This window comes from Trachurus japonicus, chromosome 9 (genome assembly GCF_045865225.1).
Source record: "Trachurus japonicus isolate A0001 chromosome 9, Traja_1.0".
NCBI lineage: Eukaryota > Metazoa > Chordata > Actinopteri > Carangiformes > Carangidae > Trachurus > Trachurus japonicus.
In genome coordinates, this window is record NC_140915.1 from 25,527,954 (window position 1) to 25,553,198 (window position 25,245).

The window sequence follows — 25,245 nt, forward strand, 5'->3', positions numbered from 1 at the left end:
TGTTTCCAGTACCAGAGGCAACAGAGCAGCTCCACAGCATGACAGCCTAGCTCATGTTTTACTGCAGTCAAGGTGTTTTTTTTTTACCCTGTGGGCTTCATTTCATCACCTTTAACTGAACTGATGCTCTGGTTTCATCTGTCCATAGAGCTACAAAGACTGTGACAGCTATCACAGTCTGCTCATGGAGCAGCACTTGATGTGTTTGGCCTTTAGCAGGCTGAAGCCACCACTCAGTGTCGCCCCAGGTTGGCCTGAAGATGAAGATCATTAGGTTTCTCACACGAGCCCTCCCAGACTTCTCTCACTGACTCATCCTGTTGGAAGCATCCAGCTGTTTTATGCCTGTGACATTACACACTGTTCAAACAGGGATTTCATGATCTTCGGTGTTCGCCTTGTTGTCTTGGAATCGTTTTTTAATTCAACCATTTCTGGCAAGTCTCATACAGCTTTCTCATCTTCAACATTGTGAAAAAATGAAATTACAATCAGGCAAAGTTTTATTGCAGTAAAACCACAATTCTTTGGTTTATTCAGGTCGTGTGAACTCATGAGAACTTATTTCTTAATTCTAAGGTCAATATATAAACATTTTTGACTAATAATTATTTCCTGGGTAAATTTTGTGTTTGCATTATTTCACTATGATGCAACTTAAAATATTCTAAATTATTATATAAAAACCCAGGTTGCCGATGATTTTGTGCAGTGAGGCAAAGCTGGGGAATAAGACAAAAATCGGTTAGTTCTGTGCAAGGAGGCAACTGTGCTTCTGATTTATACATGAACATAGTCTGTGGGACGTGGGGAGGGGCGGGCACAGCCCCCTCCCTCTCTCTCTCCTTAGCCGCAATGCAGTGCAGTTACTCAGAGCATTTACCTTACGGCCTCACGCACTGAGAGACTATTGGCTCTTCTTTTTCATAAATTCTCACTTTGGGTCATAATGTTTTTCGCTGTGTAAACAGATTACGAAACCCACCACAAAAGGCATTTTGTTGTTTGATTTTCATTCTTTATTTACTGTTTCATATTGCATAATCTCAGCAGTTTATACATAGCACATCATCATTGTCCTAGCATTGCAGACCAGAAGTGAGACGCTGCAGTTCACCTGTCAGGAGAAGCTGCGTTAAGGTGCACAACAAGCAAAATTCAAGTCTTTCATACTGATGTATCTGTAAATATAATATAGACATTTGTATCTCCTTAAATATACATTTTATATTCAATAGCTGTCACAATCTTTAGCTTGACATTGTTTTGACATCTCTACCCTTGAAAGGCTTGTGTAGGTACAGCAGGCCCCTGCGGTCCCCGTCAGCGGGATTCGGTTTAAATGCACTTGATATTTATTAAGGGCAGTTGTCACATTCAGATAAAGAGTTTAGAGCATTCTGCATTCACTACAGTCGTACATCAGAAGCATCAGGGGTGTGTAATGGCCATACTTAGGGAGCAGGGGGATAATTGCTACAGAAATCACTATTGCTTACATACCGTTACCTGCTTGGTTTTGGACACTACAGTGCCGGTCTGGGCTGCTGGGTGCTTCCAGCCTCTCTGCCCTGCTCTCCCCTCCCTCCCTCACAGTTCTTTGGCATCTCCGCCTCTGTCGCCCTGGAACGGAGCTCCTCAGGCTTTTACTTCTTGGCCTTCTCCTCCTTGCTCTCCTTGGCCTCGGTGCCAGAGGATTTCTCTACTTTCTCTGCCTTCGCTCCCTCCTTCACCTCCTTGCTCTCATCTTTACTGGTGTCCTTCTTCTCCTCCGGCTTCTTCACCTCTGCCTTGCTCTCTGTTTTCTCGGGCTCTGCTTTAGGTGCAGGCTTCTCCTCTGGCTTCTTCTCCTCCTTCTTGCTCTCTGTTTTCTCAGGCTCTGCTTTGGCGGCAGGCTTCGGCTCAGGCTCGGTCTTCTCTGCTGGTTTGGGAGCAGCGGGCTTCTCCTCCTTTGCGGGGGGAGCGCTCTCTTTAGCCTCGGGCTTGGCGGCAGGTTTGTCCTCTGCAGGCTTGCTGGGAGGAGCAGGTTTTGAAGCTTCCTCCTTCTTTGGTGCTTCATCCGTTTTGCTGTCTTTCTTCGTATCGGGTTTGTCTGCCTTCTCTGCTTTGCTCTCAGGCTCTTTCTCCTTGGGCTCCTCCTTCTTCTCCTCCTTCACAGGCTGTTCTTTCTCCTTCTTTTCCTCCTTCACAGGCTCAGGCTTTTCCTCCTTCTTCTCCTCTTTAGGGGTTTCTTTGACGGCAACGGGCTTGGCCTTCTCTTTCTCAGGAGACTTTGGCTCGGGGGATTTTGACACAGGTGACTTTGGTGCAGGTGACTTTGACTCGTCTCCAGCCGGGGATTTCACTGCAGGAGACTTGGGAGGAGATTTGGCTGTTGGTGATTTAGGTTCGGGCGTTTTTGGTGGAGATTTGGACACTGGAGATTTCACAGCAGGAGATTTAGATTCGGGTGATTTCACAGCAGGGGATTTAGGCTGTGGAGATTTAGAAGGAGGGGATGCGGCCTTTTCTGGAGATTTGGACTTGTCCTCTTCCTCACCTGCTTCCTCTTCCTCTCCTTTCTCCTCGGCTTTCTCCTCAGCTTCCTCCTCGGCTTCCTCCTCTCCCTTCTCCTCCTCTTTCTCCTCCTCTGCCTCTGCTTCTGCCTCTCCTTCCTCCTTATCTTCTCCCTCCTCACCTTCTCCTTCCTCCTCTTCTTTGGTTTCCTCACCTTCCTCTTCCTGCTCGCCTTCTTCCTCTTCCGCTGCTGCTGCCTCCTCCTCCTCTTCTTCTTCTTTCTTTTCCTCCTCATCTGCCTCCTCTGTCACTTCTGTCACCTGAGTCTCATCTGTCTGTTCCTCCACGATGACTGTGTCCGAGATCTCCTCTCCTTTCACTTTCAGGTGAGCAGAGATTCTGCTTTCCAGGTAGGAGTACGGAGCTCCTCCTGTCACAAAGCGTTTCTCCTCTCCCTCCAGTAACTTCCTGTTTTAAAGACAAAAAAACATAACACAGTCAGTGAGGAAGAACCCAAAGGACTATATTTTAATTATGCGTGGGTTTTAAACCGACCTATAAGCAGCTATCTCAATATCTAGAGCCATCTTCACATTCAGCAGGTCTTGGTAATCTTTCAGCTGGCTGGCCATTTCCCATTTGGTGGTTTTCAGTTCATTATCCAGCTGGTTGATGGTCTCCTGCAGAGTGAAAACACACAGCCTTACAGGTCAGATACCACGCAAAAACATGTACGCAATGAATGTACGCAACGTGTTTTCTCCCTAAGAGATCAAGTGAGATGTTTGTGCCTGTAGTGAGTTGAGGTCATCGTGGTGTCTGTCTTCGCTCTCCATGCGCTGCCTCTCCAGTGACTCCTTGGTTCCTCGGAGAGTCTCCAGCTCGATGGTGCGGCTCTGGAGCTGACGGCGGTAATCTGCGATCTCTTCCTGGGTCCCACGAATGGCGTCCTGGTTAGACCTAGCAGCATCGGACAGGCGCTCCATACGGACTGCAAGAAGAACCGCAGACAAAATGATGTATATAGCATTTAGAAGTCGCTTATGTAACGTACGATATTCATTTTGCTGTGTCACACCATCAGCTGGCACAAGTCCCGAAACAGTTTGAAGTGACCTGCATATACTGAAGCAGAGAGAAAACCAGCCCTCTCATCCAGTCCATAGAAACACACTAGACTGTTTTGTTGTTGTTGCTGTCCTGATATATTTGACCTGTGATCTGTACTGACAGCACAAGAGAGCAGTCACCGCTGGGAGCCTGAGTGACCTTGACAGAGTCCATCTGTCAGTCTGTAGTCTGAGTCAGCTCGCTCCCTCGTCCGTGAATGAGCCTCACTGCTGCAGTCAGCTGGACAGCACACAGGGAAGGTCATTACTGTCTGTCAGCATGTAAATGAACATCAAGGATCAATGCATAGAGCAATGAGTGGGGGGAAGCTGCTACTGAACTGCTGGTCATGATACCCCTTTTGGCCTTTAAAGCCTCTTAATTTGTGTTTTATCACACTGATCAGCAGCACAGTGGTGCATCTGATCCTGTTACAGCAGATCATTTAAGTCACTAAGTTAACTATTACCTTTCTTAATCATCAGCTAAAAATGCACCTTATTCCTATGTTCTTGGTAAACTCCAGTCATACAGCAGTGAGGATGACTGTTAACAGCCCAGTGACCTTGAGGCTTTTCCTATTTGTAGAGGTCCTGAGTTTGAGATTCATCAACACAGTGGGCAGAGGCGGACACAATGCACATGAGGTGCGAGCAAGAACACACCCACTGTTTTTGCCCAAGTGAGAGTGCAAATGAGCCACAGTCTCCTTCCTCCCTGACTGTGTGTCATCTCACTCCTGCAGTGCTTGGCTTAAGTAAAAAAACGATCATTCTGCGGCAGCGACGCAGCCACAAGGAAGGAAGAAAAAACGCAGCGTTTAAACACAGTGTCTCAACCCCGATGGTTTCTCATTTTCTACTAAGATCTTGGTTTTCTTCATACGTCTAAAATTAAACTTCCTCGATCTGGCAGGATACAAGAGTGACATTACTTATACAACCATCAGGATGTGTTTATCTGCACACATAATAAAAGTAGCCTGTGTTAAACTGCAACCATGATATGTCCTAAAGCAAGATACCTGTACTGCTCATTTATCTTCAACACCCTCAATATAACTCTTGTGGATGTGACCTCGGTCTTCAGCACCATGGACAGAGAATCAGCACTAACCCTACTATTTCTCTGTGACTTTGAATCTTTTAAATCTTTGTTTAAAACTTTACCTTTTTTTTTTTTTTTGGACACAACTCACCTTTGAACCATTCCTCTGCGTGCGTTGCGGTCTTGGATGCGTGACTGTCCAGCTGTGAGCGGATCTCTCGCAGTGCGCCGGTGACGTCCGTCTTGAGCGCGTCTCGCATGTCGAAGCTCACCTCCGCGCCCTGAATCTGGGCGAGCAGCTCGGCCACCTCTTCCTCGTGGTTCTTCTTCAGGAAAGCGGCCTCTTCCTCCAGAGCGCCGAGCTTCTTGTCCAGCTCCTGCCGCGCCAACCGGCACTCCTCCACGTACTTTTTCATTGCGCGAGCGGCAGCGTCCAACTCCTCCCGGTTGCGCGCCTCATCCTCGAGCCTGACGCGCAGCTGCTGGATGTCCTCCTCCAGGTGCTCGTGCTCCAGAGCGGCGCGGGCCTTCTCCCCGGTCAGCTGCTGCAGGATGCCCCTCAGGTCGCCCAGCTCTCGCTCGTAGTGCTCTCCGACGGATGCGCGTCCGGCCTGGCTGTGTCGCAGCGCCGCCGCCTCCGCCTCCAGGTTGCGGTTGTGCATCTCGAGGTTCCGCACCTTGTCGATGTAGCCGGCGAACCGGTCGTTCAGAGCCTGCAGGATCTCTTTCTCGCTCCTCCGCGTCATGTCGCCGTTGAAGGTGTCCAGGCTGTCGGAGGAGGACGGCTGGCTGTAGGTGAGGCGGCGGCGCTGGGAGTGGAAGCCGCTGGAGGACACGGACGCAGGCCGGGCCTTGCGGTAGGAGGTCGGGCCGTAGAGGTGGTGCTCTACTGTGAAACTCATGTTGGCGGGTCCACAGGAGGAGAAGTGACTGCAGAGGAGGGAGAGCGCAGGGTTTATATAGGAGGGAGGGAAAACTCACTAGTCAGCACCAGGACACACTCCACTTAAAGAGATATCTGTTCTTCAGCATGCGCACGAACGTCGGTGTATCGCCCCTTAGTTAATGACTTGAATTTCTAAAGGTGTTGATGAGGTTTAATAAGCACAGCAATCCTAAAGAGCACTGATTTATAAAGCATATAACATGCTTTTCATGCATCAGTCGCAACTTTTATATTCTATGTGCCTTAAAACATCTGGAGAAAATCTTGAGCAGTGTGTGTGTGTTAAATGATTGGAGTCATTTTAGGCCTGCACCATTGTTAATTTGCTGCTATGGCTCTTAATAAACAGCTCTCACAAACCATAGTTCTTTCGAGGTTTTAGACCTTTATGAAGACATATTAATAAAACACATATTAGTGAGTCTGGTGAACTGATTGTGTGGGTGTGCAGTGTGTTCTGTTCTGGTTCTGCTGATGCTCTCTGTAGCTTCACTGCTGCAGTGTGAGTTTGCAGATCCACGCCAACCCCCCCGGGACTCAACTCAACTGCTGGGCCATTGACAGTCTCTCTCTCTCTCTCTCTCTCTCTCTCTCTCTCTCTCTCTCAACACACACAAAAGATTTGTTTCTGCCCTTTTTCTTCAAATACTTTTCATCTCTCCCTCTATCTGATCTTCCTGCTTCTTATTTTATTTTATTTTATCTTAGAGCAATTAATCTCCAGATGTGCAGATGTGGTGCAGGCCAAGCATGACATGTGACAGCACTGACATAGAACCCAAAAACAATAGCAGCAGCAGCAGCAGCAGCAGCAAAAAAGCAAAGAAAAAGAAGCTGTCAAAAAATAGCAACTTCATGGTGCATGCACATCAGGGTGTCTGTCTGTCCACTGAGCTGCGATGATACAGCATTCACAGAAAAATACACTGAGCTGTCTCTGCTGATCTAAAGGGATGCTCTGAGAGGAGGACCAGCCCTGAAGAGCACATACAGCACCTATTGATTACTCAAATTCAGGGTGAACGAGTTTGCTCTGCATGAAGCAGGGGGAACTGTGTAGAAAGATGCCTCGCTACATCCCTCGGAGGTGTGTGTTGAAGAATAGATGGATCAGAACTCACTCATTTCTTGGTCTCAGCCATTTTCTCCCCCTGTGAACATGTGTTGTCAAGAGTGACGCCCCGGGGACTGTGTGACACACGAGCCCTTCACCTGCCCTCAGCAACTTTGCATTTTTCACAACTCATCTTCAAAGGTGAATCCCATAGAGGCCTTATGTGTGTTCATGTTTGTGAGATGCAAAGTGTGTTTTGCACCACATCTCATCATTTTGAACCGGGGGGGGGAGGGGAGCAGGGGGCATGCAGGACAGAAATAACATGTGTCAGCCCCCCTCCTCTACTTGCTTCATGTTTTATAGATGAGAATAATGGAGCAGAGTCGGCAGAATTCAGCCCTGATATAGTGAGGGTCTCATGTTGCAGTATATGTTGGACAGTTCTTTGTTATTTGAACCAGCCGTTCAGGGCTGAAATCTAACAGGAGGGGCACAAGCTTTAAGTAGAAAGCAGATGAAACCTCATAAGCCACATCAAGTATTGCAGTGATAATAGTGTAGTAGGTCTGGTCTAATCCCAGTCAAGTCTCATACCTAAAAGGATTTCTATTTCGCTGATCAAATAAGCTGTAGGACGGAATAAGACCTCCAGATGGTGGAAGGTCGTCTGCGAAATGTCCAGCAAGTGTATTGAACGGCCAAATTTAGGCTGGAAATGCAGCTCGCCCTTCTGTGGCACCCTGGCTGGATTTGTCACAGAAAAAATGTTTTAATGTGGCCTTTTTAATGGGGGTTTGAAATCTTGCCATGTAAAAAGGCATTGAGAGGGAAAGGAGGTGGGAGGCTCTTGCCATGAAGCGACCTTGTCCTTGGAGATGGAGAGACGAAGGCTGACTGAGTCAGACACAGAGATGGAAAATAGCAAGATCGATGCAGAGGAAAATGTCAGAAAACAGTGAAACCTGTCTCAGGGGACATGAAAGACGTAGAGACCTGGAATGGAAGACAGCTCTTGTGTGTGTGTGTAATGTGCTGTGCTGCAACTGTGTGAGTGTGCTGAGGAGGAGCAGTGGATATCAGGATCTTCCCTCAATACCCCCCCCCATAGTGATATATTTAGAGCTTTTGGAGACTTGAGACGATCAAAGAAAAGAGGAGCAGGGAGGCTTTGATACAGACGGACAATGGAGGCTGCAGACAACAGGGAACATGATGATGCATGGATGGGGGGATGACTGAGGAACATGGGGATGAGAGGAGAGGAGAGGAGAGGAAAGGAGTGGAACTGGATGAGAAAAGAGGGGGTCACCTTGTGGGGGACAACTGGAAAAATGGCTGTCCTGGCAGTCTCAACGATGAGTCAGCTGTAATGTAATTAAGACCTTGGCTTGTAGCTATTTACTTGCTTCAGACCTGTACATGTGCACGTGTGTGTATGTGTAGGCCTATGTGTGTGTGCACATGATGGTGGGGACATGCCGGTTTGGCCACTGATTTTTTTTTTTTAAGTGGACAAACATCATTCAAAGTGAAACTAAATACATGAAGGCTGTGTAGTTGTGTGTGTGTCTGTAGGCTTACTGTGAGTGTCGTTATGTTCACGACAAAGGGCAAACAGCATCAGCCCCTCGCAGGCAGCTCGGTCTGGTGGTTGGAAGAACTGTAGCTTAATGATTGAAGTTTCCAGAACAAAACTAAAGTCTGGCTCTCCTCCGCTCTGTCGTGGCGCCACCTGGTGGACAGTCAGCAGTCAGCGGCCCGTCGCAGTCGCTTCCCCCGCCGGCCACAGGGGGCAGCACCGCCGCTCTGCACCGACTGGCACCGAGACAGACACACAGCGGTTCCTTCCGGTGTCGGTAGCTCCGCTCGGTCAGCGAGGGAAACTTCAAACTAAACAACAAAAACATCGACTTTTTCATAAAATAGCAAAAATGTATCGACCAACCTCTTTACTAAATAAGTGGATCCAGGAAAACAACGAGCTGATAAACAAATGGAGGGTACGTTCAGACAACATTTTGATATGAACTCCTACTCTAACATTGGACAACACTGGTTACTTTATAAATAACATAGGCTGCATGGTAAATAGGTTGAAGAAGAATATATTAAAAGGCAAAAACATGTCTACACAGCCGTTAAGACTATACGCTACTGCTATCTGGCTGCTAGAGTTATAAACACTGTGTTTGTTTTGTTTTGTCAGTAGATATGTTGTTTTATGACCATAGGTGATGAAGTCATATCATTTCACGTTACTTACAGTAGCAATAACACACAGTAAAACATTATTAGAAGAACAATTCTGCGTTTAAGGTGTTAAGTGTTAATTAACTGAGAACAATAAAGTTTTAATAGAAAACATAATAGCAAGTAGTCATTGAGCAGCATGGCTTCTCTCAATTATGTTATTTTATATTAAGAAGCATTTTATTATTGGAGCAGGTCAATGTGGAGCCTTCTCACCACTAAACTGGATATAACATATAACATATGCAGCAGGTATTAATTAGTGATCATATGTTTTGTGGGCTAAATCTTTTCTCAGAAGTAGCTTATGACAATATACAGTCAGTGTGTCGTGAAAGGTAACGTCTTTAACTCAAAATGATATTGTGACAGAGCAGTAGCATTCAGGAGGTACATCTTAATTGGATTTAATTGGACTTAAGTACACTATTTGAGTAATTGGACTTTGACTTTCCACCTCAGATCACTGTCTAAATATAGCAAACACTGTTACATCCTGTTCATGTTATCAGTTTGCTTTCACTTTGTCATTTCAGCAGCAGGAAGGAGGAGGAGAAACCTTGAGCCGAGATCAGAACCAGTCCCACCTGAGGTGGTATTCCTCCGAGTTTCACAAACTTTTGAGGAAAATCCAAGGTACTCCATCTAATTCATAACACAAAGACTGATTTTGTCAAAGTGGAAAGGTCAGCTTGTGCTTCAAAGCATCTTCTGTCTTCTCCTCCTTTCCCTGCAGGTGCTCCTCCTGTTGCAGATCACACTCATTTGGAGCTATCAGTGGTGTACAACGCCTGCGTGTGCACTACCGCTCTGTCTCAGTTCACAGAAGCCGAGCTGCTCCTCACACAAGCCCTGAAGAGAGGTAGAGGCCTGTTTTGGGAAATCATGACAAAATTATACACATAAAAGAAGGAAGTAGGGGCGGTGCGTGGCGCAGTGGCTAAGGCGGCCGCCCCATGTAGAGGCTACAGTCCTCAATGCAGGCGTCCCCGGTTCGAATCCCGCGTCAGGCAGACCTTTCCTGCATGTCATTCCCCGTCTCTCTGCCTCCCCCTTTCCTGTCTATCTCACTATGTGCTATCAAATAAAGGCAAAAACACCAAAAAATATACTTTAAAAAAAAAAGGAAGCAATTCCACTGACATGCTGCTCTTATTCCCTGCAGCTCTTCAGACGACGGGAGAGGACTCTCTTGCTTCAGACCCTTCTGTGTTTTGGAGAACCGTTCTCAAATTAAATGGAAACGCAGCTTTGAATTCCTGTGTACTGTACCTTCTCTGTCTGCAGTGGGCAATATGGTTGGCCACCTGCCAACTGAAACCTATACAGGAATTTAAGGTAAGTTCCTGTTTCTTGCATATGTTCATGTCTCACATGTGTTTGGTGTGGTTTAAAGGAGCTCTGTTGCATCTTCCCATTCAGTCCAGTTTGATTGAGCTCATAAAATGTTTGTCATTCAGCCTTTGGTGTAAACCAAACCACTTTACTGAAGTGATAAAGTGTCCGTTTATTAGTGTTTATGCCTTGTTGTCTTTATTGTTTTGTACTTCCTTGTTGCTGTGGATATGTCAGTATTAACACATACAACTGTTCTGTAAAACTCAGCCACATGATTTCCCTGTGATGCAGGAGGAGTTGTGCTCTCTGTGTGAGACACTGTGTGGTGGAGATGGGGATGACAGGAGGAGTGAGGCAAGTGGGAAATCCTCTGACACCCCTCTGCTAATGACAGACCCAAGGAGGCTTGTTGAACTATTGCAGATTTGCACTTCCATTGCTCAAGGTCAGCAACATTCATGTTTTTTGTTAACACATATTGAAAGACCAGATGCAGTTCGTTGCAGAACAGCGATTTGATTGATTTCAGTTGTGGGCTGTGTAAATACATGTTAATCTTTGTACAATTTGCTTATTTTGCATGAATTCTACCAAACAAGAAAAACAGAAAGAAAAGAAAAAATACTACTTGAATCTACTGTGTCATTTTTTGTTATAATGCTGATTGTAAGCCAACACTCCACAGGCTCCTAATCCCAGGAAGTGAGAGGAAATTCTTTAAATAAAATTGTTTAAACTGAACCCAGACAGTGATACGTAAATTGACTTTTGTTTCCGCTACTCAGTAATCAATCTTGTGTTTTGTTGTCCTCTGTGTGTGTCATTAAGGTGCTGAAAGGTTGAGTGAAGGTCAGAGTTCAGACGCTCTGTCTGATCTGCAGTCAGCTCTCTCCCTGCCCGCACCCAGAGCTCTAATAGCATATGTTCACCTCCTCTCAGGCTCCTGCCTCGCCCATATGGTACACATTCAGAATACTCAAACAAATAAATTACCATACATCCTGCCTGGACCTGACAGGTTTGAACATTTGCAGGTATTAAGCGTATGTGTTTTCATTTGTCACCAGAGCCGGCCTCAAATGGCACTGCAGTGTTACAGGAAGGCGCTGGAGACAGACTCCTGTTGTGGATGTGCTTTGTACCAGAGTATGCTCATCTACAGACAGCTGGGGAACACACAGGCTGAGATACAAGCTCTTCGCCTGCTGCACACGGTGAGTCGCTCACACATACAGTATGTAGTTCATAAACATGGCAAGGACAGGCATGCTATTTCCTTGTAAAATTATTCAAAAACATTCGTCTTGTAGCTGTGGTTGAATAGCTCAATAAAGCGAACGAAAGAGTTAATTTTGGACACTGACGCATATTAACTTAAGTGTAGACTTGCATACTGAAACATGAAACCTCTCTTGTTCCACAGAGTTTGATGTTGCCCTCTGCTACAGTTCCTATTCTGGCCAGTTCCCATCTCCTCTCTCCACCCTTATTGCTCTGCAGCCAATCACTGCGCAACCTGCTCTCAGTCCCCTCTGCCCTCTCTGTCCTCCACAATCTGGCCCTGAAGTGTGTGCTCCATGGGAGGTGAGGCAGCAGCCAGTTCTCTTCTTCTTCTTCTTCTCACTGGCACCTGACCACTGCTCCAAACCAGAAAATGCAGATGGAGATAAGAACAGTGGATTCATCGACGTGCACACTGTAGTTGTTACATGGGTGTGGTTGCTGTTTCTGCAGGGTGACAGAGGGTGTGGAACATTATCTGGACCTGCTGTCTGCGCTTCACTCAAAAGATCAATACGGAGTGAGTCACATGCAAGATGATTTAAAAATGAGTTGAGATGTAATCCTGTGTATACTGCAAGAAGTCAGACTGTATTTTCTTTTTTTCTTAAGTATATTTTTTGGGCATTTTTGCCTTTAGTTGATAGTACAGTTGAGAGAGACAGGAAATGGGGAGGTAGAGAGAGTGGGAATTTAGTTTAGTTCAGTTTATTGGTTTAAATATACAGAGACAATGCACATTAATAAACATTTCTGTAAACATGCCGGTTTAGCCAAGTTGGCTAATTTTCAACCGTAGTCTCTGGGGCAGGTGACTTGAGCACTACAATAATTAAAATGCATTAAAAAAGAAACAAAAAAACAAACACAAAACAGTACTATGCCTACTTATAAAATACATAGTATACAATACAATATATTACAGTGCATACAATAAAATACCTACATTACAGTTTCAGAGCAGATGGTCACATACTTGACCGTCTCTCAACCATAGTTTTAAATTTCCTTTAAAAGAAAGATAAGTGTCATGCAGTGAAGGGCCACCCAAAGCAGCCACCCGAAGCAGAATTCGAACGAAGAAAGATGTTTATGTTACATCTTCTTTCCTGTGTGTCTCTGTTGCAGGTCCACACCGAGGCCACTCCCCTCCCCAGGTTGCCTGAGCTCTACCTTGAGGCCGGCGCTGCCTTGCTCATGGCTGGGCGGCCTGCAGACTGCATGGCACTGTGCAACGAAGTCATCAACACCACTCTCGAGCTGCTGCCAGAGAAGCCCGTGTTGGAGGATCCAGAGGACAGGAGTGAGGGAGGAGAAGGTGAAGATAAGGTGGCGATGTTACTCTGGACAGCGGCTGCCTACCTCCTGCAGGGTCACTACCACACTCACCTGAAGGACTGGAAACAAGCTGTGACTCACTACACTAGGTCTGTTAGATGGAAGTGTTGTTATATCTATGTTACTATACCAATACTACCATATTATGAGATTGAATTCTGCGTTACAGGTGTATCAACCTGCTGGTGAAGGTCCGCTATAACAAGAAAGGTCGGTACTTTCATGACCTACTTTGGACTTTGGAGAGAATTTTCTGCTCTTCTCACCTGAAGCTACTGTTGTTTTAAGCATCATATCCTGTTGATGTTTAATTACAGGTTTCCAACCACAAATCCCCAGTGCAGACATGGTTGTCAAGCAGGAAACAAATTTGTGTATCCTCCAAAGGCTGAAAAGTCTTTCGCTTGCTGGTAGGGGTATCAGCTTCACCCAGACAGACCAACTGAAAGAGGCACTGCGAGACCTCCTGCTCAGTCTGCAGGCGTTCCCAGGTATATTAATAACACAGCTGTATATTCATCGTGAATGCAGCTGAGCAAGCTTGAAGTAATTTTTGCCACAGGATTATGGCAGTCACTGCAGTATCTTGGTTTCAGAGAGGCAGCTAAAGGTCAGTCATAGGCAGTCACTTCAGGCCCATACATGGGTATTAATACAGACATCAAATTAGAAATATTTTGGATGGATTAATAATTTTGGATTTGAGCACTGGTGGTGGAGTTACAGGTTCTGATTGAAAGAGATTTTTTTTTTAAACTTTATTTTTAAGGAGTTTTACAATATATATGGAAAAAAGAACATTAAAAAAAAGGGCACAGATGGAGAAAATAAAATACACAGGGGAGAATGAATCAATATGACGTGTACATTTTAAGAGATAGGGCTAGGTCCAGGTTTTAAAGACATTTCAGTTCTTTTAGTTCTATTTACCCACAGTCTTTCCTTCATATCATAAAGCATAAAGTACCACATGTACTCAAACAAAACAAAACACAATCAATCACATTAGTAAATGCTAACTGTGTCCTGTTGTGATGAGGGACCATTTATTCCAGATGAGTTGTCCATTTCCTCCAGTATGTAGTGAATTTATCCATGCACAAGTTCAAGGAGAAAGTCATTTTTTCCATGTCATATATTTCTTTCACAATTGCAATCCACTCCTCTTTTGATGGGGACTCTTTTGATAACCACCTTCTTGTAATAGCTTTTTTACTGGCCACCGATTGAAAGAGAATTTATTTCAAATGTAAAACATTCACTGTCACATCACATTTTCTCTGGGCACTCTTGGCATTGACATGAATGCACCAAAGGACTGTAGTGAATCTGTACTGGGATTATGTGATCCTTTGTTTGAACACACCATCATGTTGTATGTGCTGTCTCAGAGTGTGTGGGTGCAGGACTGTGGTGTGGTGAAGTGCTGTGGAGGCTTGGCAGGAGACAGGAGGCAGCAGCTTGTTGGGAAAAGACCTGGAGCTTCACCTCACAGTCCTCAGCGGAGTAAGACACTGTCATTCTTATATTCACCAAATCTTCACAGAGTTTGTGGTTTATGCTGTGTGGTATGTTAATGCAGAAAGTGTACACTTAATATATAATGCATCTTAGATGACCTGACTACATGTGTGCAGGTCTTAATACATGGATGAATTTCGGTAAAACCCAATGTGGAGTTGTTGGTTTTATAAGCCACACGAGACAAACCCAACCCTAACCACATTAAAGCATTGTACACTCAAGCTAATGTGCATGCAACGGGACAAATCACACAAAAACAGTTGGTCAACCTAGTCTGAAGATTTCACACAAGGCTGCTGTCAATTATTTCCTTTGTTTAATTTAAAACAGAAATATAATAGAGCATAAAGTTGTATCCCTTCATTGGTGGTGTGGAGAATATCATCATCAGTTAACATGAACTCCAGTCGTAATGTTTACTGGAAGTAATGAAGTTACACAACTTTAACATTGCCAACCGAGTTGGTGAGGTCCAACTGTAACATACCTGCACCACAAGTACATAGATTAAAGGCGTACAATACATATTATCAGGGAGATTTTAGTTATTTCAATTGCAAGTATGCAAGCAAAAAAACAGAGAGACTAAAATCATTTTGGTTTAAAATTTGATGGTTACTCAAAAACAAAATTGCAGTCTGTCTCTGATGGATCTAGATACAAAGCAAATTTCTGAAAACAAAACTTATTAAATACAATAGGTCTGAACAGAAAATGTTTCCAAGACAATAACATTTTGAGCCTCTAAGTCTTATGATTCTTCAAGCAGATCACATTTACTGTACTCTGATGTTACTCTCCTAACTGTGTGTCTGCCTCCTGCTTTGCAGGGGTCTTCCTGTATACCTGCAGGAACCTCAGTCTGGCCCTTTGCTGGACTCCACAGAGCTGCAGCACAGAGTACGGGAACTTCGTCCTACCTAGTCAGTCTGGTGAAGAACAAAAGAAGAATGGCCTATCACTTACTGAACAGGATCAGCTTTCGCTGGTCTTTGAACTGAAACCCATACCCACAACAAACATGTGTCTACTCTACAGGGACACTAAAATAAACCATATTGTAAGGACTTACTGCTTGAGCCTGAGAATGAACACAGGTGGTGGTTTATACATAAAGTAATACAAGATAACTGGACACTGTGAAGCTGAAGGTTTCGGTGGGTGATATATATCACTGTATATCAAGCAAGAGTGATGAAAACTGTTATTGTTATCTATTAATTAAACGTGTTTTATGACATAAAATAAACATACTATTTATGAAGATACACCTTTAACTGTGTTGCTGCTCTTAATTTGTCAATTCTTCCTATTAATAAGACTATGGCAAGATCCGTTGTTATGAAAAGTAAGTCCAATTCAATGTTTTTGCGATTCTTCAGGATCAACGCGGTAAGCATCAATTGGATGGCCGATGGTGGCGATAGACCAATCAGAGAGAAGTTGATGACAACAGGAACAACCCACTCTTTTCCAATTGGCTAAAATTCCACAACGTTTCGGTGACGCCCGATTCCAGACCCCTTCATTGGTTGTTGAGTTTGTCAGTTACCCTCTAGCCAATCAGAATGCAGGGTGCATCCAGCTCACGGTATAAGTCTAAAGAGGAGCACGGAACCTGCTGGTCTTTCGTGTGAAATCACAGAACGTAGAGAATCAAGAACCGGTTAAGCCTCTGAAACATTTAGCTAGGATTTCTTTATTTATTGATAGTAATCCAGGTGGACGACCATGGCCTCGGGAGGGGAGTAAGTAGAAACGTTTTCAGTCATTTTTAAAATGCGTTTTTCGGGAACAATGGTTATCGATATATGCCCTTTAAATGGCTAACGTCAGCTCTGAATACGTTAGTTTATTAAAGTTAGCTCGATTGCTAATACATAAACGAGTCTGTTAGCAGCAGGGCTAATGGGGTCAGTTACTTCAGCCTCCGCACTTTTTGTCCGTTGGTTAAATAACCCCACACTGCAAATCCTCTGACAAACACGATGGTATCCCCCGGTGAATTGTTGACAGTTGTTTGAGTGCTGTCGTTGGCCGGTTAACGGGACCGAGCGTAGCCGGTTGTGACAGCGACCTGACAAAGCGCAGTCATTGCTGTCGTGTTTGAATGCTAGCGCTAGCTTAGCAATAGTGTCAAGGCCAAAGCCATCCACCGTCATACCGACAAGTTGGCCTATACACCGGCTAACAGCCTACCTCGAGACTGGGCGTTAAATTGGACCGAACAAATACTAATGCAATTGATAAACGCCATCGACCCGGTTATTAATCAAACATTTTTAGCGAAAGAAATCGCTGGTCATCCGGATGGCTAACTCTGTGACGGAGCTGTCTGTAGCCACTAGAGCTAGCAGGCTAACGGAGCTGGCTATTCATTTTAAATGATCGAGAATTTGCTCGGGCTCTATCTCCCTGTTAGCAAAACAGTGAAAAAAAACACATTTGATTAATACATAACCGATGGTTACCTTGACAGCCAAATCATGTAAAGCTCAAGGATAAGTCAGAGCGTCTATCTTTTTTAAGGGAAATCCTAGCTGGCTAACAAAGTTTTTTTTTCTATTCCTTTTGCTGTGTCATCTGCGCTCGCTTGCTCGCCAGTCTGTTAGCTTAGAGGCTACTGTTAGCATGCTAACAACATGAAAGAGAAACTACAAAACCGGTCCCAAGAGTTTTCCAGAAACGCATGACATATTGAACCTTAACGTATTAGTTTGTTTTTGGCAGTGTGACTAATATAGGTTTGATTTGTGAGGGTTTTTACTCGTGTAACGTGCAGTCAGTGCTGTTGGCAAATTATGTAAACGACCTGTTTGCACTAACAGTCACAGAAATCCATCGTTTATTTTTAGTTGTATTACACACAATAGATTGTTTAGATAGAGGATTGACTAATGCCTCATCGACATATATTTAAACTTACGATGCTTTTATTCAAATGGACTCCATCAAAGTGTTTACAAAATAGTAGAAATTCATTTACATTCAAAAATTCTAACACAAACAATACTGTTAACTTACATTCAGCAATGCACATTATACACAACCTGTACTATCAGTTCATTTCTGGGTATTAGGTGTGTTGATCTGTTATGAAACCTCTTATGAATCTCTTATGTTTATGGGCAATTTTTGAAATGTCAGTAATTATTTATCTTAAATTAGGCAGCACCCTCTGACCTCCTCAACATGGAAAATCATCCTGAGGTTTCGCTTGACAGTGTTTTATAAGTTCCCCAGAGACTCACCCTAGAAACTAAACCTGAAACCCGGATTAGAAACTTAACCTGAAACTCTGTTTAGAAGCACTGTCAGAGACATGTTTATTGTGCGTATAATTAATAAAATAAAATTACCAACCCTAATATTAGATTGCAGTAGAAGTTTTCTTTACATTTTTCTATTACATCTGAGCATCACATGTGTTGGTGAGAGGGCTGTATGAAACCTCAGAGATGCATTATTAAAAAGTCTTTTGTTTAACCTACAACTTGCATCTCCCCTTGTTTCTCATCATAGATCCAAAAATGATGACCTAGCCACTGCAATTCTGAAACAGAAGAACAGACCAAACAGACTGATCGTTGATGAATCCATCAATGAAGACAACAGCGTGGTCTCCCTCTCTCAGGTAAATGGTTCAATACATGGCTTACCTACAGATCACAACCATGTTGTGATCCGAGTTGTTATGATTGATCAGCAGTATCTGAGCATTGTGGTTCGTGAAATAACCCTGCATAATGTCTCTGCAGACCAAGATGGATGAGCTGCAGCTCTTCCGTGGAGATACAGTGCTGATGAAGGGAAAAAAGAGGCGGGAGACTGTGTGCATTGTGCTGTCAGATGACACCTGCTCTGATGAAAAAGTACGCATGAACAGGGTGGTCCGTAACAACCTGAGAGTCCGTCTGGGTGATGTCATCAGGTGGGTAGAAGGACATACTTGTCTTCAGTTTATTTTACACCCCTAGAAAACAGAAGTGGTATTAAGTCTAATGTCTCCCTCAGCATCCAGCCATGCCCTGATGTGAAGTATGGAAAGAGGATCCACGTCCTCCCAATAGATGACACAGTAGAAGGAATCACTGGCAACCTGTTTGAGGTCTATCTGAAGCCATACTTTTTGGAGGCATATAGGCCCATCCGCAAAGGTGAATACCAATTTTCTCCGTCAGAATAAAGATAATTGTCCAGCCTGATAAATAATCACTTGTATATGTCAACATGTAACTTTGTTATAGTGGTGAAATGAACAATCTCGTCTTTTTCCTTGTGAAGGTGACATTTTCCTGGTCAGAGGTGGCATGCGTGCTGTGGAGTTCAAGGTGGTGGAGACCGATCCCTCTCCTTACTGCATTGTCGCTCCTGATACAGTCATCCACTGCGAGGGAGAACCAATCAGGAGAGAGGTGGGTAGCAGATATGTCACATTGGTTAACAGTTGCCAAACGTGGATTGCATTGACACTTGAACATCTCGTGTTGGAATGTGCAGGATGAGGAGGAGTCTCTGAACGAGGTGGGCTATGATGACATTGGAGGAGTGAGAAAGCAGTTGGCTCAGATCAAAGAGATGGTGGAGCTTCCTCTCAGACACCCTGCACTGTTCAAGGCCATTGGAGTCAAGGTATGACAATCCAGCCAGCTGTTTGGCCTTTGCTGTGGAATTTTATCTCGAACATTTTCTTTTGAAATATTTCCACCCTGAATTTGAAAACACCCAGAGGTTGTAATAGAATCATACGCATGCAGTAATGTATGCGTCTTATTATAGTAGCAAATATTGATTAGCTTAGGCATAATGTTGATGTGGAGTGGACATTATTGAATTACTCAGGACTACAACCTGAACCAGTCTGCTGAGTTTGTCATATCTGATATGCTGTACACTTTTAAGAATAAGAAGTGCATGACCTCATGTATATTTGCTGCTTTTGATTTTGTTTCACTTGCTTTTTAGTTTGCATCATGATGTTATTATAAAGACTTGACTCGAGACAAAATAATTGTTCATACGATACAATCTGAGCTCAAAAAATGCTTTTCCCCCTTTTCAGCCCCCACGTGGAATCCTGCTGTATGGACCCCCAGGAACTGGAAAGACCTTGATCGCCAGAGCTGTGGCCAATGAGACTGGAGCTTTCTTCTTCCTGATTAATGGTGCGAACAGATATCTATTGTGAAATTTGTGACTGCACTTGCTGTTTAGGCATGTTTTGTGTCCCATCAAAACTAAGAATCCTGTCAATGGTTGCTTTTACATTCTATGAAGAAGAAAATTAAATTATGACAAAAGATCCTATCAAAAGTTTTATACAGTACTGTTTAAAAATAGAGAGGAGTTTTTATTCCCTTGAGTAAAGGTGGAAAAGTGGTTTGGATGATTTATACTGCATTACATTAGCAGTTTTTCAGTATACACCGATCAGGCATAACATTATGACCACTGACAGGTGAAGTAAATAACACTTCATCATGGCACCTGTTAGTGGGTGGGATACATTAGGCAGCAAGTGAACGTTTCTCCCTTAAAGTTGATGTTAGAAGCAAGGGAAAAATGGGCAAGATAAGGATTTGAGCCAGTTTGACAAGGGCCAAACTGTGATGGCTAGATGACCAGGTCAGAACATCTGGAAAAACTGCAGCTCTTGTGGGGTGTTCCCGGTCTGCAGTGGTCAGTATCTGTTAAAAGTGGTTAAAGATGGGAACAGTGGTGAACTGCTGACAGTGTCATGGGCGGCCAAGGCTCATTGATACATGTGGGGAGCGAAGGCTGTGTGGTCTGATCCAACAGACCAGCTACTGTCGCTCAAATTGCTCAAAGTTAATGTTGGTTCTGATAGAAAGTTGGCAGAACCACAGTGCATCACAGTTTGTTGTTGTGTATTTGGCAAAGGGGGACCAACACACTATTAGGCAGGCGGTCATGATGTTATTATGCCTGATATATATATTTATTATTGGGGTAAATCTCAAACACGTCTTAAAGAAGTTTAGATGGGCTCTCTTGGCTTTTAAAGACAGTAGTTGGGGATAGTTCAGCTTTCTCAAAATGTTTCGGCTCTGTTTTTAGGTCCTGAGATTATGAGCAAACTGGCAGGAGAGAGCGAGAGTAACCTGAGGAAGGCCTTCGAGGAAGCGGAGAAGAATGCCCCTGCCATCATCTTTATTGATGAGCTTGACGCAATCGCTCCAAAGAGAGAGAAGGTGAGTGGAAGAGAGGAAAACTAAATGGATGGCTGATTGTCACATGACAGTGTCTGTGTTTTATAATTTATGGAGGTTATTAGTGGATTAAATGAAAATGACCATCAGTGGCCAGATATCAGGAAGCTTTGAAATTGGAAAGTGTTTTTTTTAATTATTATTATTATTATTATTATTATTATTATTATTATTATTATTATTATTTAGACATGATTTGCATTTATGTGTTTATGTTCATTTCAAACAGTAATTTTTCACAGATTAAAAAAATCTCACTAAAATTGACTACTTTTTTTTTTCTATTGCCACCTTAAACGCTAATCATGCTGGTTTGTAACATGAATTGTGTCTTTTTGTAGACTCATGGAGAGGTGGAGAGGCGCATTGTTTCTCAGCTGCTGACTCTTATGGACGGCCTGAAACAAAGAGCTCATGTCATCGTCATGGCTGCCACCAACAGACCCAACAGCATTGACCCAGCTCTCAGGAGATTTGGTAAGTTATCTGTATTCAGTTACAGAGAAGTAGCATCCAGTGCGTGTCTATGAATGGATCGATTACACAATCAGCTATTAATATACACATTTATAACAGAAGTTTCATTTTTGCTCATGTTCAACTGAAGTCATTTTCCTATCAAATGTTAAAGTGGTGTCCCACAGTCTGAATAGCCAACCTGAGCGGTTCTCAGAATATTCTTTTCTGTATCAGGGAGGTTTGATCTCTTGCAAATTCAGATGTACTGTTGAAATTCTGATTTGTTGTGTACTGGAGTCAAATCATTGATGAAAATTGCTGCCTGCAGTTATGTTTCCTTTTTTTTTTCTTTTGGACTATGCAGTTCACCAAGGGGTCAGTGTCTCACAACACTGCTTATGATGGGATGTTTGTTACAGAGGGTTGGGAATGGATTTTGTGTATTCACCAGAGACTCACGCTTTTTGAAATGTGATGGAGCAAAGTTTAAGTTGTTTCTTCTGTTGTCAGTGCTGAGAACAGATGTCATGAGATGTTTTTGAGATGTGTATTAATATTTCTCTTAATCTGTTTAATTGGAACCACTAAGTGTGTGCTTGAACCCCGACTGTCTCCAGGGCGTTTTGATAGGGAAGTCGACATCGGCATCCCCGACGCCACCGGCAGGTTGGAGATTCTTCAGATTCACACTAAGAACATGAAGCTGGCTGACGATGTTGACCTAGAACAGGTTTGTACACAAACTTCTCTTCACCACACACTGCTATAGTCATGTGATTGAAGTCCTGTCCATTACCTGTAGCTGCAAAGTAAATAATACTACTGAGGTCTTTTTATCTTCATGTAGGTGGCCAATGAGACCCACGGACATGTGGGTGCAGATCTGGCTGCTCTCTGCTCTGAGGCTGCCCTGCAGGCCATCAGAAAGAAGATGGACCTGATCGACCTTGAGGACGAGACCATTGATGCTGAAGTCATGAACTCCCTTGCTGTCACCATGGATGACTTCAAGGTAAGACTCTAATGTGCTTTTTTTTGGCTGTGGGGTGAGAGTGACATGGTTCCACAAGGTCTACAAAGGTTGATACTAATTCACTCAATGTTGTTGTGCAGTGGGCCCTGAGCCAGAGCAACCCATCAGCCCTGAGGGAGACGGTTGTGGAGGTCCCCAACATCACCTGGGAGGATATCGGAGGTCTGGAAGATGTCAAGAGGGAGCTGCAGGAGCTGGTGCAGGTATGAAGGGCTTTCAGAAGTGAGATCATGTCTGAAAATGATGCATAACAAACTATAAAACTACAGTTGTGTCGTCTCTATTTAAATCCAGTACCCGGTGGAGCATCCAGACAAGTTCCTCAAGTTTGGCATGACCCCATCCAAGGGTGTGCTCTTCTACGGTCCCCCTGGTTGTGGTAAGACTCTGTTGGCCAAAGCCATCGCCAACGAGTGCCAGGCAAACTTCATCTCCATCAAAGGACCCGAGCTGCTCACCATGTGGTTTGGAGAGTCTGAGGCGAACGTCAGAGAGATCTTTGACAAGGTGAGACTGTCTGTAGGCTGTGGGTGCAGTTAATCTGCAGAACAACCACATGCTTCCGTGTTTTTAACTAATTTCACTCTACAGAATTAAGTTTAAAAACCATTTTGTTCATGTTATGTTTCCAGGCTCGTCAGGCAGCCCCCTGCGTTCTCTTCTTTGATGAGCTGGACTCCATAGCCAAGGCCCGTGGTGGCAACGTGGGAGATGGTGGCGGAGCAGCCGACCGTGTCATCAACCAGATCCTGACCGAGATGGACGGCATGTCCAGCAAGAAGAACGTCTTCATCATCGGAGCCACAAACAGACCAGACATCATTGACCCTGCCATTCTGAGACCCGGCCGTCTGGACCAGCTCATCTACATCCCCCTGCCCGACGAGAAGAGCAGGATGAGCATCCTGAAGGCCAACCTCCGCAAGAGTCCCATCAGCAAGGTGAGAGTGCCACTAATCATAGCAGCACTTAACAGTTGTTTGCAGTGAATTATTTTATCCATTTAATGGTCAGTAATATACATTTAATATAGACTGATATACATTTTCTAACCAACAGTCAATTGTTCTATTTATCTGATGAATAATTTTAGAATCAGGATCAAACTTAAAACCTCACATTTCTCCTATTTGATAGGATGTGGACTTGGACTTCCTGGCCAAGATGACCAATGGCTTCTCCGGAGCTGATCTCACAGAGATCTGCCAGCGGGCGTGTAAGCTGGCCATCAGGGAGAGCATCGAGAACGAGATCCGCAGAGAGAGGGAGAGACAGACCAACCCATCAGCAATGGTCAGTACTTTTTCTCGCCCCTTGTTTAGTCTTGTCACAGCTAGTTGAGCTGCTCATCTTCGGATTTATTTCATGTTTATGACGCCGTCTTTTTTTTCTCACAGGAGGTGGAAGAGGACGATCCTGTGCCAGAGATCAGGAAGGACCACTTTGAGGAGGCTATGCGATTTGCTCGTCGTTCCGTCAGTGATAATGACATTCGCAAATACGAGATGTTTGCTCAGACTCTGCAGCAGAGCCGTGGCTTTGGCAGCTTCAGGTACTTCTTTTTTTCTTTTTCTTTTATGTTTTGCATTAACATGTGTGTCAGTAGTTAGATGCCTCTATTAAAGCAGGGTGGTACCTTCTCTGCAGTATTGAACCAGAAGCAGCTTTTTTTCTCATGACGCTGATTTGACTGGCTAGCAGAGTTAAACTGGAACTGAATGGTATCTTTCACACAGAGATGACTGTCTATCCAAAAACATAAAGCTTTACAATGCCAGTCACAACATTTTCTCATTGACAGTAAAAAATGGTTAATACACATCCAAGGATGTGAATTGCCAGGAAGAAACCATGTGGTAGGACAGGGCTATTCAAATAGTGGCCCGCTGGCCACATCCGGCCCAGAAGCTATATTGCTCCAGTCCACTCAGCCACGCTCTCTTTTTGATCCTAGTTTTTCACCATGCGTAATCAATATGTTTGAGAAGAAATCTTTGTTCTTTTATCTGTAATATTCTTTAGACTAGTAGGCTACATTTAGTGATTTGCATAATCTCCCTGGGACTGTAGACCTCAGTGGAAACGCAGCAGTGGGCCTCAGGAACCTTTTAGTTCGTAAACTTTTTTTTTTTTAATCCAGGAATGTTTGGTGGAACAGCACCAAATATCCACAACTCAACTCCAACACAAAAAGAAAAAAACAATGTCTTTACTAATACTACTATCATACGTCTTTTACTGACTTATTCTCTTTTTTCCAGTTGTGTAGATTTGATTTTAGTAGCTAATACTGGGTTTTAAAAATGCTGCTCATTTGTCATTACCTCCTCCCTATTGACCGCTGAAAATGTCTGGCCCTGCTTAAGGTCTTGGTTTTAAAATCTGGCCCAACTGAATTTGTAATTGAATACCCCTGTCGTAGGATAATCAGTGTGAAGAAATGGAGAAAATAACTTGTGTTCTTGTTGTTTCAGGTTTCCCTCCAGTGCTACAGGCGGCAGCGGACCAAGCCATGGCTCAGGAGGAACGGGCAGTGGTCCAGTGTTCAATGAAGAAGCCGACGATGACCTTTATGGATAAATGTACACTGCCCCACAGTGGTCAGTACTGGGATCACACCTGTACAAATTCTCACCAGATTCCACATTTTTAGGACTTTGTGCTTCTTTCATGTGTTCCTGTTTTTTTGTTTTTTGTTTTTTTTTTCTTTTGTATGATTTTGTTTTTTTTTCCCCTTGGAGAAAGCATGTAGCCGCTTGGTTTGCCCTGGCTTTGATGTGGGTGGGGGTAAGGGGATGTTGGAAATGGACGGTGAGTGAGTGACTGCAGAGTTTTTCAGTGGGGTGGGTGGGTTTTATTGAGTGGCCTCATTCTCAGTATATCACAACCAACATGAATGGCTTTAGTGACGGGATTCTATGCTAGACTATAAGAAAGAAAAGAAAAAAACATATTGCTAATGACTTCCTCTTTTTTTTTAAATAAACAGTAGCATATAATGTATTACAAAATTTGTCAAGGTTATGTTGTTGAAAATAAAATCTCACCAAATGGAGGTGTTATAGTGTCTGTTTTGATATTCTTAACTGATTCAGATTTAATGCACATTTTTGACCTTTTTATTTGATTATTTAAA

At 43.8% G+C, this 25,245-nt stretch overlaps 3 protein-coding genes across 5 annotated transcripts; 2 read left to right on the plus strand and 1 right to left on the minus strand.

Moving 5' to 3' along the window:
• Positions 1 to 996: 996 nt before the first annotated feature.
• On the minus strand, positions 997 to 5,592 carry LOC146981575 (neurofilament medium polypeptide-like). Of its 2 annotated transcripts, XM_085786950.1 has the most exons (5): positions 4,805 to 5,592; positions 3,288 to 3,487; positions 3,052 to 3,176; positions 2,346 to 2,964; positions 997 to 2,276 (listed from the first exon to the last, which is right to left on the minus strand). In XM_085786950.1, the coding sequence occupies exons 1-5, from the start codon at positions 5,553 to 5,555 to the stop codon at positions 1,647 to 1,649; spliced, it is 2,325 nt and encodes a 774-aa protein (XP_085643076.1). In that variant the 5' UTR covers positions 5,556 to 5,592; the 3' UTR covers positions 997 to 1,646. The 2 variants fall into 2 exon arrangements, with proteins under 2 accessions (XP_085643076.1, XP_085643075.1); XM_085786949.1 differs by having other exon boundaries at positions 997 to 2,964.
• Positions 5,593 to 8,490: 2,898 nt separating this feature from the next.
• Positions 8,491 to 15,454, plus strand: fancg (FA complementation group G). Of its 2 annotated transcripts, none has more exons than XM_085786951.1 (14): positions 8,491 to 8,656; positions 9,443 to 9,542; positions 9,643 to 9,768; positions 10,072 to 10,244; positions 10,536 to 10,689; positions 11,073 to 11,203; positions 11,312 to 11,458; positions 11,668 to 11,828; positions 11,979 to 12,045; positions 12,654 to 12,952; positions 13,033 to 13,073; positions 13,181 to 13,354; positions 14,255 to 14,369; positions 15,218 to 15,454. In XM_085786951.1, exons 1-14 carry the CDS (start codon positions 8,588 to 8,590, stop codon positions 15,309 to 15,311), a joined length of 1,851 nt encoding a protein of 616 aa, XP_085643077.1. In that variant the 5' UTR covers positions 8,491 to 8,587; the 3' UTR covers positions 15,312 to 15,454. The 2 variants fall into 2 exon arrangements, with proteins under 2 accessions (XP_085643077.1, XP_085643079.1); XM_085786953.1 differs by having other exon boundaries at positions 8,542 to 8,656; positions 9,446 to 9,542.
• Positions 15,455 to 16,009: 555 nt separating this feature from the next.
• Positions 16,010 to 25,164, plus strand: vcp (valosin containing protein). Its single transcript, XM_085786954.1, has 17 exons — positions 16,010 to 16,135; positions 17,910 to 18,021; positions 18,146 to 18,318; positions 18,402 to 18,544; positions 18,672 to 18,802; positions 18,888 to 19,019; positions 19,450 to 19,552; positions 20,466 to 20,599; positions 20,959 to 21,094; positions 21,694 to 21,806; positions 21,924 to 22,088; positions 22,190 to 22,312; positions 22,404 to 22,616; positions 22,742 to 23,050; positions 23,247 to 23,402; positions 23,507 to 23,661; positions 24,584 to 25,164. Exons 1-17 carry the CDS (start codon positions 16,119 to 16,121, stop codon positions 24,687 to 24,689), a joined length of 2,421 nt encoding a protein of 806 aa, XP_085643080.1. The 5' UTR covers positions 16,010 to 16,118; the 3' UTR covers positions 24,690 to 25,164.
• The last annotated feature ends 81 nt before the right edge of the window (positions 25,165 to 25,245 follow it).

What these genes read in the sequence shown, in the direction of transcription:
- LOC146981575 (XM_085786949.1), bottom strand. Translation starts at nt 5,555, where the DNA reads ATGAGTTTCACAGTAGAGCACCACCTCTACGGCCCGACCTCCTACCGC. An exon ending in ATGACCTCAACTCACTACAG is followed by an intron (nt 3,177 to 3,287) that starts GCACAAACATCT and finishes TTCACTCTGCAG; the next exon opens with GAGACCATCAACCAGCTGGA. An exon ending in ATTGAGATAGCTGCTTATAG is followed by an intron (nt 2,965 to 3,051) that starts GTCGGTTTAAAA and finishes TCTTTAAAACAG; the next exon opens with GAAGTTACTGGAGGGAGAGG.
- fancg (XM_085786951.1), top strand. Translation starts at nt 8,588, where the DNA reads ATGTATCGACCAACCTCTTTACTAAATAAGTGGATCCAGGAAAACAAC. An exon ending in AGCTGATAAACAAATGGAGG is followed by an intron (nt 8,657 to 9,442) that starts GTACGTTCAGAC and finishes TTGTCATTTCAG; the next exon opens with CAGCAGGAAGGAGGAGGAGA. An exon ending in ACTTTTGAGGAAAATCCAAG is followed by an intron (nt 9,543 to 9,642) that starts GTACTCCATCTA and finishes CTTTCCCTGCAG; the next exon opens with GTGCTCCTCCTGTTGCAGAT.
- vcp (XM_085786954.1), top strand. An exon ending in CGTCTGGGTGATGTCATCAG is followed by an intron (nt 18,319 to 18,401) that starts GTGGGTAGAAGG and finishes TGTCTCCCTCAG; the next exon opens with CATCCAGCCATGCCCTGATG. An exon ending in ACGATGTTGACCTAGAACAG is followed by an intron (nt 21,807 to 21,923) that starts GTTTGTACACAA and finishes ATCTTCATGTAG; the next exon opens with GTGGCCAATGAGACCCACGG.